At 42.9% G+C, this 16202-nt stretch overlaps 1 protein-coding gene across 1 annotated transcript in view; it reads left to right on the top strand.

Moving 5' to 3' along the window:
* The first annotated feature begins 14911 nt into the window (after window positions 1-14911).
* The window catches only part of LOC311111387 (dmX-like protein 2), an 84639-nt gene continuing 83348 nt past the window's right edge, over window positions 14912-16202 (top strand). Inside the window, 1 exon segment of the mRNA XM_084154104.1 lies at window positions 14912-15284. Coding sequence (XP_084010230.1) covers window positions 15198-15284 — 87 coding nt within the window. The 5' untranslated portion in view covers window positions 14912-15197.

The raw sequence follows: 16202 nt of genomic DNA, 5'->3' as shown, positions 1-16202 counted from the left end.
ATAGACAGACAGCTGGGAGCAGGATGCTCCACTCTCTCCTGCTTGACACTACACATGTCAATGTTTAAGTCAATGTTTCACATTGTTATATGTTTTCTTATCATAAAGTTGATATCTGAGCAAGTAAGATGATTTGTATAAATATGATTTGTATGTAGTTTGTCCTGTAGAGTATTTATCAGAGTGAAACTGAACCTTGGTTAGTGTTTATCCCTCAGACAGCCTCTCGCTCTGACTCACCTCCTGCTCATGACTTCAGGGTCTTCCTCAGGCTCCATACAGTCTAATGTCTCTTTAAGACTCTGGACTGCTCAGACAGATCTCACTCAGAAAACCTAGCCAGTAAACATAAACATGTATGGCTATATATACAGTGCATTCTGAAAGTATTCAGACTTTTTCCACATTTTGTTACGTTACAGCCTTATTCTAAAATTGATTAAATGGTTTTTTTCCTTCATCAATCTAAACACAATACCCCATAATGACAAAGCAAACTTGAGAGGATCTGCAGAGAAGAATGGAAGAAACTCCCTAAATACAGGTGTGCCAAGCTTGTAGCATCATACCCAAGAAGACTCAAGGCTGTAATCGCTGCCAAAGGTGCTTCAACAAAGTACTGAGTAAAGGGTCTGAATACTTATGTACAATACCAGTCAAAAGTTTGGACACACCTACTCATTCAAGGTTTTTTCTTTATTTTTACATTGTAGAATAATAGTGAAGACATCAAAACCATGAAATAACACATATGGACTCATGTAGTAACCAAAAAAGGGTTAAACAAATCAAAATATATTTTATATTTGAGATTCTTCAAATAGCCCCCCTTTGCCTTGATGACAGCTTTGCACACTCTTGGCATTCTCTCAATCAGCTTCACCTGGAATGCTTTTCCAACAGTCTTGAAAGAGTTCCCACAAATGTCCACCGGTGTAATGTCCATTGCTCGTGTTTCTTGGCCCAAGCAGGTCTCTTCTTATTATTGGTGTCCTTCAGTATTGGTTTCTTTGCAGCAATTCAACCATGAAGGCCTGATTCACACAGTCCCCTCTGAACAGTTGATGTTGATATGTGTCTGTTACTTGAACTCTGTGAAGGATTTATTTGGGCTGCAATTTCTGAGGCTGGTAACTCTAATGAACTTATCCTCTGCAGCAGAGGTAACTCTGGGTCTTCCATTCCTGTGGCGGTCCTCATGAGAGCCAGTTTCATCATAGCGCTTGATGGTTTTTGCGACTGCACTTGAAGAAACTTTCAAAGTTCTTGAAATGTTCCGTATTGACTGACCTTCAAGTAATTACGGACTGTCGTTTCTCTTTGCTTATTTGAGCTGTTCTTGCCATAATATGGACTTTTACCAAATACGTCTATCTTCTGTATACCACCCCTACCTTGTCACAACACAACTGATTGGCTCAAACGCATTAAGGAAAGAAATTCCACTAATTAACTTTTAAGAAGGCACACCTGTTAATTGAAATGCATTCCAGGTGACTACCTCATGAAGTTGGTTGAGAGAATGCCAAGAGTGTGCAAAGCAGTCATCAAGGCAAAGGGTGGCTGCTTTGAAGAATCTCAAATATAAAATATACTTTGATTTGTTTAACACTTTTTTGGTTACTACATGATTCCATGTGTTATTTCATAGTTTTGATGTCTTCACAATTTTTCTACAATGTAAAAAATAGTAAAAATAAATTAAAACCCTTGAATGAGTAGGTGTCCAAACTTTTGACTGGTAGTGTAAATAAGGTATTTGTTAATTTTCTATACATTTACTAAATAATCAAAAAAAATGTTTTTGCTTTGTAATTATGGGGTATTGTGTGTAGATTGATGAGGAAATAAATGTATTTAATCCGTTTTAGAATAAGGCGGTAACGTAACAAAATGTGGAAAAAGTCAAGGGGTCTGAATGCACAGTAGAGTACAATATATGGCTCTATCTATCAGTAGTTTCACATAGCATTGCGTCTTAGTAATCCTGCATTGTCACTATTTATAAAGCACATTTGTTTTTTATTGAGAAAATGTTATGTCACGTTTGGGAATGGACCCTATAGTGAGGTGTTATGTCACCCTTTATAGAGCATGACATAAGCTCATAGATGACTTGTGAATCATCTATGTAGTGCTTAAAGACTTTATGTATGTTATAGAAAGCTTTTATAAGTTGTAGTTAGTTTAAAGAGGGACCCTGCCGTCTTACCTGATCACATAAAACATACAGTGGGGAAAAAAGTATTTAGTCAGCCACCAATTGTGCAAGTTCTCCCACTTAAAAAGTTGAGAGAGGCCTGTAATTTTCATCATAGGTACACGTCAACTATGACAGACAAAATGAGGGGAAAAAATCCAGAAAATCACATTGTATGATTTTTTATGAATTTATTTGCAAATTATGGTGGAAAATAAGTATTTGGTCAATAACAAAAGTTTCTCAATACTTTGTTATATACCCTTTGTTGCAATGACACAGGTCAAACGTTTTCTGTAAGTCTTCGCAAGGTTTTCACACACTGTTGCTGGTATTTTAGCCCATTCCTCCATGCAGATCTCCTCTAGAGCAGTGATGTTTTGGGGCTGTCGCTGGGCAACACAGACTTTCAACTCCCTCCAAAGATTTTCTATGGGGTTGAGATCTGGAGACTGGCTAGGCCACTCCAGGACCTTGAAATGCTTCTTACGAAGCCACTCCTCCGTTGCCCGGGTGGTGTGTTTGGGATCATTGTCATGCTGAAAGACCCAGCCACGTTTCATCTTCAATGCCCTTGCTGATGGAAGGAGGTTTTCACTCAAAATCTCACGATACATGGCCCCATTCATTCTTTCCTTTACACGGATCAGTCGTTCTGGTCCCTTTGCAGAAAAACAGCCCCAAAGCATGATGTTTCCACCCCCATGCTTCACAGTAGGTATGGTGTTCTTTGGATGCAACTCAGCATTCTTTGTCCTCCAAACACGACGAGTTGAGTTTTTACCAAAAAGTTATATTTTGGTTTCATCTGACCATATGACATTCTCCCAATCCTCTTCTGGATCATCCAAATGCACTCTAGCAAACTTCAGACGGGCCTGGACATGTACTGGCTTAAGCAGGGGGACACGTCTGGCACTGCAGGATTTGAGTCCCTGGCGGCGTAGTGTGTTACTGATGGTAGGCTTTGTTACTTTGGTCCCAGCTCTCTGCAGGTCATTCACTAGGTCCCCCCGTGTGGTTCTGGGATTTTTGCTCACCGTTCTTGTGATCATTTTGACCCCACAGGGTGAGATCTTGCGTGGAGCCCCAGATCGAGGGAGATTATCAGTGGTCTTGTATGTCTTCCATTTCCTAATAATTGCTCCCACAGTTGATTTATTCAACCCAAGTTGTTTACCTATTGCAGATTCAGTCTTCCCAGCCTGGTGCAGGTCTACAATTTTGTTTCTGGTGTCCTTTGACAGCTCTTTGGTCTTGGCCATAGTGGAGTTTGGAGTGTGACTGTTTGAGGTTGTGGACAGGTGTCTTTTATACTGATAACAAGTTCAAACAGGTGCCATTAATACAGGTATCGAGTGGAGGACAGAGGAGCCTCTTAAAGAAGAAGTTACAGGTCTGTGAGAGCCAGAAATCTTGCTTGTTTGTAGGTGACCAAATACTTATTTTCCACCATAATTTGCAAATACATTCATTAAAAATCCTACAATGTGATTTTCTGGATTTTTTTTCTCAATTTGTCTGTCATAGTTGACGTGTACCTATGATGAAAATTACAGGCCTCTCTCATCTTTTTAAGTGGGAGAACTTGCACAATTGGTGGCTGACTAAATACTTTTTTTCCCCACTGTATGTTGTAGCGATGTGAACTAGGCCCTGTGTTCATGTTTTCAACCTCTGCAAAATAGAACCCATTGTCAAACAGGAATAGGCTGTATGTGGAAGCTGGCTGGTTGCTTAGAGGTAAAAAATTTAATACAAACTTTCAAGAATTATATTGTGTATATTTCTTTACTTCTACAGATATATCATTGCCATTTAGCGCTATTTGTAAGTGGTGTAAGATGTAGTCACCTTAGAAAACATGTTTCCCCATACAATTCAGGCCTAGTGAGAGACCTACAGTATACTGAAACCCCCTTAATCTCCTGAAAACTACAGAATATAGCCAACATGTACTGTATGACTGTCATTCATTGTCACTTTACACAGTATTTTAGGTAAACAAATTAAACAGTTCAGTGGTATTTTTCAACCAGAACTTTATCAGAACAATAAAATATTTAACAGGTTACATAAGCTTGGCCTACACTGTACATCAAACAGTGGTTATGGCACATTGTTTCATGGAATACAATAATACAAATTGTTTCTATAACACTTTAAAACATGAAATAAAACTAAATGTGATTATTGCATCTGACTTTAGAAATCTTTAGAAACAATTGGAACAGGAGTATCAAACTGTCCGTCCTCTAAAATGGTGTGTAGTTACATACTTTTAGTATGACAGCTAGAGATGTCAGAGAGGGTCCAAACTGCTTTCTGAATAATGTTCTACTGCTTGGAAGACCTATTATAGTACAATGGCCCCATCTATTGGCTGAAACCTGAACCATATTTGAAAAGTTTGTGATTTTAGATCATTTTGAAGAAAATATTTAAATCAAGCATTGACAATTCGTTTGCTTATTATAAATTACTTAATATTGACGTGTTTAAATATTATCATATTTTGCACATTTCTCACAACCCCACACAGTTGACTGGCCTGAGAAAGACTGCTGTGTCTTCTCCTGACCAGCAGGTGGCATTAACATACAGTGTTGAGCACTTTAACTAAGCAAGCCATTTCACATTTACACACGCAAAGACTATCATCGAGACCCAGTGACATGTTGAGAAGGCACAGGTATTAGCAGTGTTTAAAAAAGTACCCAAAAGCCATACTTGAGTAAAAGTAAAGATACCTTGCTGAAAAATGACTCAAGAAAAGTCCCCCATTAGAATACTATAATAATAATAATAATATGCCATTTAGCAGACGCTTTTATCCAAAGCGACTTACAGTCATGCGTGCATACATTTTTGTGTATGGGTGGTCCCGGGGATCGAACCCACTACCTTGGCATTACAAGCGCCGTGCTCTACCAGCTGAGCTACAGAGGACCACAACTTACTACTAGAGTAAAAGTCTTAAAAGTACCTGATATTAAATGTATTTACGCATCAAAAGTACACTGCTCAAAAAAATTAAGGGAACACTAAAATAACACATCCTAGATCTGAATGAATGAAATAATCTTATAAAATAGTATGATAGACCTCTGCAGGCTATCTCTACAGTAGATTGCAACCCCACCCCCTCTGTGCCCAAACAGTTTGAGCTTCTACTTCTAAAAATCCACCTTTCCAGAAATAAGTCTCTCAGTGTTGCCACTTGCTACAGACCCCCTTCAGCCCCGTGCTGTGCCCTGGACACCATATGTGAACTGATTGCCCCCCATCTATCCTCAGAGTTCGTACTGCTTGGTGACCTAAACTGGGATAAGCTTAACACCCCGGCCAACCTACAATCTAAACTAGATGCCCTCAATCTCTCACACATTATCAACAAACCTACCAGGTACAACCCAAAATCTGTAAACATGGGCACCCTCATAGATATCATCCTGACAAATTTACCCTCTAAATACACCTCCGCTGTCTTCAACCAGGATCTCAGCGACCACTGCCTTATTGCCTGCGTCCGTAATGGGTCCGCGGTCAAACGACCACCCCTCATCACTGTCAAACGCTCCCTAAAACACTTTAGCGAGCAGGCCTTTCTAATTGACCTGGCCCGGGTATCCTGGATGGATATTGACCTCATTCCGTCAGTAGAGGATGCCTGGTTGTTCTTTAAAAGTGCTTTCCTCTCAATCTTAAATAAGCATGACCCATTCAAAAAATTCAGAACTAAGAACAGATATAGCCCCTGGTTCTCCTCAGACTTGACTGCCCTTGACCAGCACAAAAACATCCTGTGGCGTACTGCATTAGCATCGAACAGCCCCCGCGATATGCAACTTTTCAGGGAAGTCAGGAACCAATATACACAATCAGTTAGGAAAGCAAAGGCTAGCTTTTTCAAACAGAAATTTGCATCCTGTAGCAGTAACTCCAAAAAGTTTTGGGACACTGTAAAGTCCATGGAGAATAAAAGCACCTCCTCCCAGCTGCCCACTGCACTGAGGCTAGGAAACACTGTCACAACCGATAAATCTACAATAATCGAGAATTTCAACAAGCATTCTGCTACGGCTGGCCATGCTTTCCACCTGGCTACCACTACCCCGCCACCAGCTCTGCACACTCCGCTGCAACTTGCCCATGCCCCCCCCCCCCGCTTCTCCTTTACACAAATTCAGACAGCTGATGTTCTGAAAGAGCAGAAAATCTGGACCCCTACAAATCAGATGGGCTAGACAATCTGGACCCTTTCTTTCTAAAATAAGCCGCCGAAATTGTCGCAACCCCTATTATTAGCCTGTTCAACCTCTCTTTCGTAACGTCTGAGATCCCCAGAGATTGGAAAGCTGCCGCGGTCATCCCCCTCTTCAAAGGGGGTGACACTCTAGATCCAAACTGTTACAGACCTATATCCATCCTGCCCTGCCTTTTGAAAGTTTTTGAAAGCCAAGTTAACAAACAGATCACCGACCATTTCGAATCCCACCATACCTTCTCCGGTATGCAATCCGGTTTCCGAGCTGGACATGGGTGCACCTCAGCCACGTTCAAGGTCCTAAACGATATTATAACCGCGATCGATAAAAGACAGTACTGCGCAGCCGTCTTCATCGACCTGGCCAAGGCTTTCGACTCTGTCAACCACAGCATTCTTATTGGCAGACTAAATAGCCTTGGTTTCTCAAATGACTGCCTCGCCTGGTTTACCAACTACTTCTCAGATAGAGTTCAATGTGTCAAATCGGAGGGCCTGTTGTCTGGACCTTTGGCAGTCTCTATGGGGGTGCCACAGTGTTCAATTCTCGGGCCGACTCTATTCTCTGTGTATATCAATGATGTTGCTCTTGCTGCTGGTGACGCTTGGATCCACCTCTACAAAGCCTCCTTCACTCATGCTACCAAACATGCCCTTGTAAAACTGACTATCCTACCGATCCTTGACTTCGGCGATGTCATTTACAAAATAGCCTCCAACACTCTACTCAGCAAATTGGATTTAGTCAATCACAGTGCCATCCGTTTTGTCACCAAAGCCCCATATACTTCCCACCATTGTGACCTGTACGCTCTTGTTGGCTGGCCCTCACTACATATTCGTCGCCAAACCCACTGGCTCCAGGTAATCTATAAATCACTGCTAGGCAAATCCCTGTCTTATTTTAGCTCACTGGTCACCATAGCAACACCACCCGTAGTCTGCGCTCCAGCAGGTATATCTCACTGGTCATCCACAAAGCCAACACCTCCTTTGGCCGCAATTCCTTCCAGTTCTCTGCTGCCAATGACTGGAACGAACTGCAAAAATCTCTGAAGCTGGAGACTCTTATCTCCCTCACTAACTTTAGGCGTCAGTTGTCAGAGCAGCTTACCGATCACTGAACCTGTACACAGCCCATCTGTAATTAGCCCATCCAACAACCTCATCCCCATATTGTTATTTATTTGGCTAATTTGCACCCCAATATCTCTATTTGCACATCATCTTTTGCACATCTATCATTCCAGTGTTAATACGAAATTGTAACTATTTTGCACTATGGCCTATTTATTGCCTTACCTCCATAATTTACTACATTCGCACACACTGTATATATATTTTCTGTTGTATTTTTGACTTTATGTTTTGTTTACCCCATATGTAACTCTGTGTTGTTGTTTTTATCGCACTGCTTTGCTTTATCTTGGCCAGGTCGCAGTTGTAAATGAGAACTAGTTCTCAACTGGCTTACCTTGTTAAATAAAGGTTAAATAAAAAATAAATAAATAAACTCATACACTTGCGCACACACACACTCATACACCTGTACACACACACACACACAAATGAATAACCCAGTATCATTGCTGTTAAATGTATGCACTCACTAACTGTAAGTCGCTCTGGATAAGAGCGTCTGCTAAATGACTAAAATGTAAATGTAAATGTTCTTTATCTGACATATCAGTCCTGCTGATTTAACAGGACTGTCATCAGTCTTCCAGGTTCTCTGCAGACACATAGATCTGTGTGAGTATATGGGAGTGTACGCAGAATAGGAGCAGAGAGAGAGAGAGTGTGTGTGTGTGTGTGTGTGAGCGTGTGTGTGTGTGTACAGGTGTGTGAGTGGAATGGCACATGCACAGACCACAGATGGGTGATGAACAGAGAGTAAATGGAGAGATGAATCATAAAAGGGTATTTATCACAACTGAAGACCCATTGACTGACCTATAATAGTACAACCACCATTTGTGGGCCTACAGAGCCTGTCACCCTGCTCAATGTAGAACAATAGGAATTTTTTATATACAATTTTAAAACTCTATGATATGAAATGTATATATTGGTGTATATAATTATGTAATATAACAGTATATCATAGTGTGTTGGTGAATGTGCATAGTCATGGTGCAAAGTATGTATAGTCTTGACTGTCTGACTGGAAGGAGTTTGTAAACATGCACACATCATGTGCTTTCTGTACCGCTCTCTCTCTCTCTCTCTCTCTCTCTCTCTCTCTCTCTCTCTCTCTCTCTCTCTCTCTCTCTCTCTCTTTCTACCTCTCAAATCACAGACACATGCTCTCTCTCTTTCTTTCTATCTCTCTCTCCCTCTCACAGCACACAAATGCTTTCTCTGTATTTCCATCTGTCTGTCTGTCTGTCTGCCTGTCTCAAAGGACAGACACACACTCACTCTCGCTGACTCTCTCCCTCTCTCATTCACTGCACACACAGACAAAACAGACACACTCCCATTTACACACTGAGAGCATTCTGTACTTCCTAACTGGGGCACGCTGGCTGGTCACATGACTTTGAGCCGCCGGCTGCCCTGCTTTCCACATCTGCTCACAGGGGAAGAGGATGGACACACACACACACACACACACACACAGGAGTGGATTGGTTGGATGCACTTTCTCGGTCTGATCCCAAACCAATCTCACACTACCTATCATTAGGTCCTCGATACCAATTGTAGCGCTGAATAGAATTCTACATTTAAAAACTGGCGAAAATGATGTCCGTCAGTCGCCCACCGGCAGGGTGGTCCCTATATCACACTGCGCCAACAGCAAGAGAACGGCGATCAAATGGCCCCTTACTGTACAGACAGACAACCTGTCTGGTGAGTTTTCTACTTTAGACCAGGAGTGGGCAAACATTTTCAGATTCTTGGGATTTCGAAATTCAGCGGAAGACTGCATAGCTTTGTTTTTTTTACTGATTTGTTCGTCAAAATCAATTTGCAGGCCAGAAAACACACCTTCCATCTGAGTAGCCCCTGTCTGTCTCCCCAGCCCTGGTATCTCTCAGAGAGCAACCCCTGTCTGTCTCCCCAGCCCTGGTATCTCTCAGAGAGCAACCCCTGTCTGTCTCCCCAGCCCTGGTATCTCTCAGAGAGCAACCCCTGTCTGTCTCCCCAGCCCTGGTATCTCTCAGAGAGCAACCCCTGTCTGTCTCCCCAGCCCTGGTATCTCTCAGAGAGCAACCCCTGTCTGTCTCCCCAGCCCTGGTATCTCTCAGAGAGCAGCCCCTGTCTGTCTCCCCAGCCCTGGTATCTCTCAGAGAGCAGCCCCTGTCTGTCTCCCCAGCCCTGGTATCTCTCAGAGAGCAGCCTATAGGAAGCAGCAATGTCATCCCTCTTGGCCAGATGTACTCTCGGTCTGTGATGAAGCCAAGGGCTGTGTCTCAATAGTCTGAAGTGGTTTCCTCTTCATCTCCTCTCCTTTATCTGCACCAATCTGAAAACACAGGCTAGATGAAAAGCAGGGAGGTGCAGATGCAAGGAAAGGAGGCGAGTATGCTACATTAGACTATTGAGACTCACCCCTTGGAGAGGTTGGTGAGTGTGTTTGTGTGTGTTGTAATTAGTGAGAGTTGTCCTCTTGCTCATGTTGTGGCCAAGAGGCCGTCTGCAAACAGATATTCTCAGAGCCTGAGGGTATCATAACATGATATGATATGGAGAATAATCACGAGCAAGTAAGGAATCTTGTAGTGTTTGACCCCTGTCTGCACCACATCGTTAAATGTGCGCACCACTACAGTATGTTGGCAAGACAAAAAACTACAGGAAAGACGGTTGTTTAAAGTATGAGGCTAAGGGATGTTAGGATTTTGAAAGTCGTGTACTGTACGCCCGACATTAGGATGGTAATTCAGAATATAGGGATAACTTCTAGACAGTAAGGAGTCCTATACTTTAGAGTAGTCACACCTCAGTCCTGGTCCTATGGAAGATTCACTGCACATGATGCGTAAGTAATGCCATTGTTTTTGGTAGTGTTTACGTCTGTGTGTGTGTGTTTGTGTGTGCGAAGCCACTAACACACAGGGCCAGCTAGCAGTAGTGACACACTTGACAACAAACAGGGCAGTGTGTGTGTGTGTGTGTGTCATGCTCTCTCAGGACAAGCGCAATACTGTGTCATCAGGCATCAGCAGCCGTTGGCAGGACTGATGATAGCACACACACACACACACACACACACACACACACACACACACACACACACACACACACACACACACACACACACTCACACAATGCCTTGTTTGTTGTCAGGAGTGTGTCACTACTGCTAGCTGACCCTGTGTGTTAGTGGCTTCCTGTCTTCTTCTCCTCTCTTTTATCTGCACTTATCCACAAATCTGAAGAAGAAAACAGGCGGAAGGAAGCACAACGATGGATACTCATGATAAATTAGTTTTCACCTACAGATGTAGGATCTTAACGTTGCATTGCAGGAAAGTTCTTCTGCAACAGGGTGATCAAATAAAGATTCCACATTTGTATTCAGCTCTGAGTTCTTCAGATGAAGGTATTTTATATTTGATAGTGCAGAGGAAAAGAGACCAGAGAGGAGAGAAGAACATGAGAGGAAGCTGCAGCAGACTATTGAGATGTAGCCCTCAGCCCTCTGACTGCAGGCCTGACTGTCTGACTCACTAAGCCTCCTCTGCCTGATCTGAAGGAACAATATCCTTTATGTATCACATAGCTACAGTAATACCACTATAGAAATATAATCTAATTCTCGTTCTGTGAATACTGCTAGTGTATTAGCTACACATTTGTAACAGCACAGAATAAATGTCTCAATCAGATCAAGTTCAATGCAGATCCATAGATGATATAGATATGCGACTCTTGTTCAATGATGTAGGCCTACTTGTCTACTCTAGGCTATTTATGAATTATGAAATCCTTGTCGTCACATATTCTAAGTATTTACATCTAGATAAAGAAATGAGAGCTCTGCACAAAGAATATAGTTGCTTCCCAGTGCTTCATTACCACACCCAAAAACCCAGTGCTTCATTACTCCACCCAAAAACCCAGTGCTTCATTACTCCACCCAAAAACACAGTGCTTCATTACCACACCCCAAAACCCAGTGCTTCATTACTCCACCCAAAAACCCAGTGCTTCATTACTCCACCCAAAAACCCAGTGCTTCATTACTCCACCCAAAAACCCAGTGCTTCATTACTACACCCAGAAACCCAGTGCTTCATTACCACACCCAAAAACCCAGTGCTTCATTACTCCACCCAAAAACCCAGTGCTTCATTACTACACCCAAAAACCCAGTGCTTCATTACTCCACCCAAAAACCCAGTGCTTCATTACTCCACCCAAAAACCCAGTGCTTCATTACTACACCCAAAAACCCAGTGCTTCATTACTCCACCCAAAAACCCAGTGCTTCATTACTCCACCCAAAAACCCAGTGCTTCATTACTACACCCAAAAACCCAGTGCTTCATTACTCCACCCAAAAACCCAGTGCTTCATTACCACACCCAAAAACCCAGTGCTTCATTACTCCACCCAAAAACCCAGTGCTTCATTACTCCACCCAAAAACCCAGTGCTTCATTACTACACCCAAAAACCCAGTGCTTCATTACTCCACCCAAAAACCCAGTGCTTCATTACTCCACCCAAAAACCCAGTGCTTCATTACTCCATCCAAAAACCCAGTGCTTCATTACTACACCCAAAAACCCAGTGCTTCATTACTCCACCCAAAAACCCAGTGCTTCATTACTACACCCAAAAACCCAGTGCTTCATTACTCCACCCAAAAACCCAGTGCTTCATTACCACACCCAAAAACCCAGTGCTTCATTACTCCACCCAAAAACCCAGTGCTTCATTACCACACCCAAAAACCCAGTGCTTCATTACTCCACCCAAAAACCCAGTTCTTCATTACCACACCCAAAAACCCAGTGCTTCATTACTACACCCAAAACCCAGTGCTTCATTACTCCACCCAAAAACCCAGTGCTTCATTACTCCACCCAAAAACCCAGTGCTTCATTACTCCACACAAAAACCCAGTGCTTCATTACTCCACCCAAAAACCCAGTGCTTCATTACCACACCCAGAAACCCAGTGCTTCATTACTCCACCCAAAAACCCAGTTCTTCATTACTCCACCCAAAAACCCAGTGCTTCATTACTCCACCCAAAAACCCAGTGCTTCATTACTCCACCCAAAAACCCAGTGCTTCATTACTCCACCCAAAAACCCAGTGCTTCATTACTCCACCCAAAAACCCAGTGCTTCATTACTCCACCCAAAAACCCAGTGCTTCATTACTACACCCAAAAACCCAGTGCTTCATTACTCCACCCAAAAACCTAGTGCTTCATTACTCCACCCAAAAACCCAGTGCTTCATTACCACACCCAAAAAGACAACATAGAAAAACAATCTAGGTAGGGCCTTTCATTCAAAAAAGCATCTTACTATACTGAACAAAAAATATAAACGCAACATGTAAAGTGTTGGTTCCATGTTCCATGAACTGAAATAAAAGATTCCCGAAATTGTGCATATGCACAAAAAGCTTATTTCTCTCAAATGTTGTGCACAAACTTGTTTACATCACTGTTAGTGAGAATTTCTCCTTTCCCAAGATAATCCATCCACCTGACAGGTGTGGCATATCAAGAAGCTGATTAAACAGCATGATCATTACACTGGTGCAACTTGTGCTGGGGACAATAAAAGGCCACTCTAAAATGTGCAGTTTTGTCACACAACACAATGCTACAGATGTCATACGTTTTGAGGGAGCGTGCAATTAGCATGATGACTGCAGAAATGTCCACCAAAGCTGTTGTCAGAGACTTTAATGTTAATTTCTCTACAATAAACCACCTCCAACATCGTTTTAGAGAATTCTGCAGTACGTCCAACCGGCCTCACAACCGCAGACCACGTGTAACCACGCCAGCCCAGGACCTCCATATCCGGCATCTTCACCTGGTGGATCGTCTGAGACCAGCCACCCGGACAGCTGATGACACTGTGGGTTTGCACAACCAAAGAATTTCTGCACAAACTGTCAGAAACCGTCTCAGGGAAGCTCATTTGCGTGCTAGTTGTCCTCACCAGGGTCTTGACCTGACTGCAGTTCGGCGTCATAACCGACTTCAGTGGGCAAATGCTCACCTTTGATGGCCGCTGGCATGCTGGAGAAGTGTTCTCTTCACGGATGAATCCCGGTTTCAACTGTACCGGGCAGATGGCAGGTTGTGTGGGCAAGCAGTTTGCTGATGTCAACGTTGTGAACAGAGTGCCCCATGGTGACAGTGGGGTTATGGTATCGGCAGGCATAAGCTACAGAGAACAAACACAATTGCATTTTATTGATAGAAATTTGAATGCACAGAGATACCGTGACGAGATCCTGAGGCCCATTGTCGTGCCATTCATCTGCCGCCATCACCTCATGTTTCAGCATGATAATGTCCCAAGGATCTTTACACAATTCCTGAAAGCTGAAAATGCCCCAGTTCTTCCATGGCCTGCATACTCATCAGACATGTCACCCATTGAGCATGTTTGAGATGCTCTGAATCGACGTGTCTTGCTGCATGAGGCAAATGGGGGTCATACCAGATACTGACTGGCTTTCTGATCCAGGTCCCTACCTTTTTTTTTTAAAGGTATCTGTGACCAACAGATGCATATCTGTATTCCCAGTCATGTGAAATCCATAGATTAGGGCCTAATGAATTTATTTCAATTTACTGATTTCCTCATATGAACTGTAAAATCTTTGAAATTGTTGCGTTTATATTTTTGTTCAGCAATGGACCTTTGCAAGCACTAATATGCAGTCATGTCATATGCTCCAGAATGCACCAAAATCCTTCTCTTGTAGGGGGTTGGGATTCCCTAACCACCCGCTGTTATGACTGAGACACATAGCAAGACATGACAGCGGCTGTTGGAATTGTTTTAACACTGTTAATAATTGACTCTGTTTCGACCAACTGTTTCGACCAGCTCTTATACTGATTGACAGCACACCATCGATATCAAGCATTTTTCCCAAACCCCACGTATGTCTGAAAGATCAATGAACGCCTGCGTATTCGTCACACTGGTGCTTGCTCCCCAAACCTGGAGCGTCATCAACATAGAAATTATAAACTAGAGGGGGTATATTGTCTCTGACCGAATGGGAAATTTGCCATGAAATATTTTTTCAGACATTTTGACATATTTACAGATAAGCTAATTTAATAAGTTTAAATATTTCGACAATTAGAAAATATAACTGTATACGTTCGTCTCGTTCACAATCTAGACATTATATTTCTATGGTCATGCAGTCGTGCCTTCGGATCGCCGTGAACGCGCATGTCAGGTTCGCTGCAGATATTCTTCCTTCAGCGAAGCGCTGCCTGTAACAATCCCGACTCTGTGTGTGTTGACACTGACGGCCTATTTTACATACATGTACACAGCAGGACAACCTGCTGTTTGATTCAAACCGACTAAAGATTATCCTCCACGGCGTTTTAGTGGAGATTCGGAGAAACAAAACACACCGCTGGCAGACCGACTACAGACAGATGGAATTCCCAGCAGCAGTGGCGAGCTAACGTTAGATGGAGAAACAGAGGGTGGACGAGTCGCTGTCGTAAATAATTAAATATCCAGGCATCTGCTGAAGCTAAAACAAGCGGAAAATGCATCTCCACCAGGTGCTAACGGGAGCTGTGAACCCCGGTGACTGCTGCTATTCTGTGGGGAGCGTCAACGACATTCCTTTCACGGTAGGTTTTATTTTGATATTGCACTGATCTGACGCTGTGTGGGAGAAGATGATTAGCTACCTAGCTGTCAGCGATAGCATTCTTGCTAACTAACCAGCGTTAGCTAGCATCTTGGCTAGCCATGCACAGACAGAACACTAACAAGATTCAGATAGAGTCGGCTGCATGAAGTGCGGCGATATATTCGCGGGTAACGTTAGTGAGTCAGGTCTGTGAGGCTGCCAATCGGCGATGTTATCCACCACATCATTCATTCGCCCTGACATTAACGGTCGGCATTAGCCAGCTAACTAGCTAACAGTGGAGTTTCAAGGTTATCCTACACTGTTCGCGGAGGATATAGAGCCAGAAATAACGTTCTGTTTATTTACTTTGCTCCTAAGACGGGAAGCCTGTCAAATGACTTATGATGCTGCGTGTTGCAAGGGTCGACAGGGGAATTCCTTTTATGTTTTTACGCAATCTCATATGTAACATCGCACATTGATAATAATGCAGTTTTCTTTCTTTCCAGCATCCAAACTATACATTGAATTCTGTGATGATTGAAACGCCACACCTATCCCGGGGCTAGGGCTTGGTGTGTGTGTCTGTGTGTGTTGTGAGCAGTAGCTAACATTTGGCGTCAGTGCGTTTCATGGATCATTAGCTCGAGCGGCTGTTAAGCTAGCATCAGCTGTGCAGGCCGTGACGTAGAAAGCTAGCTGGCGTCCTTTCAGAGCAAATAAATTGCGTGTTATTCTGCATGCATCATATCGCATTTACTATCCCATCTACTATCCATCTGAATAATATGAAAGTCATTTGGAAATATAGTAGTTAGTCAGTGTGCATTTTCTCATTTGATGTTGGTCACCATCAAAAATACCCCCTCCCACTTGCAATGTTGTCATTTTTTAATGGTGCTTTCACATCGGA

Source organism: Coregonus lavaretus (assembly GCF_964263955.1).
Source record: "Coregonus lavaretus genome assembly, chromosome: 37".
NCBI classification, from domain to species: Eukaryota; Metazoa; Chordata; class Actinopteri; order Salmoniformes; family Salmonidae; genus Coregonus; species Coregonus lavaretus.
The sequence above is the reverse complement of the archived record's forward strand: the minus strand, read 5'-3'. Positions and strand labels throughout refer to the sequence as shown.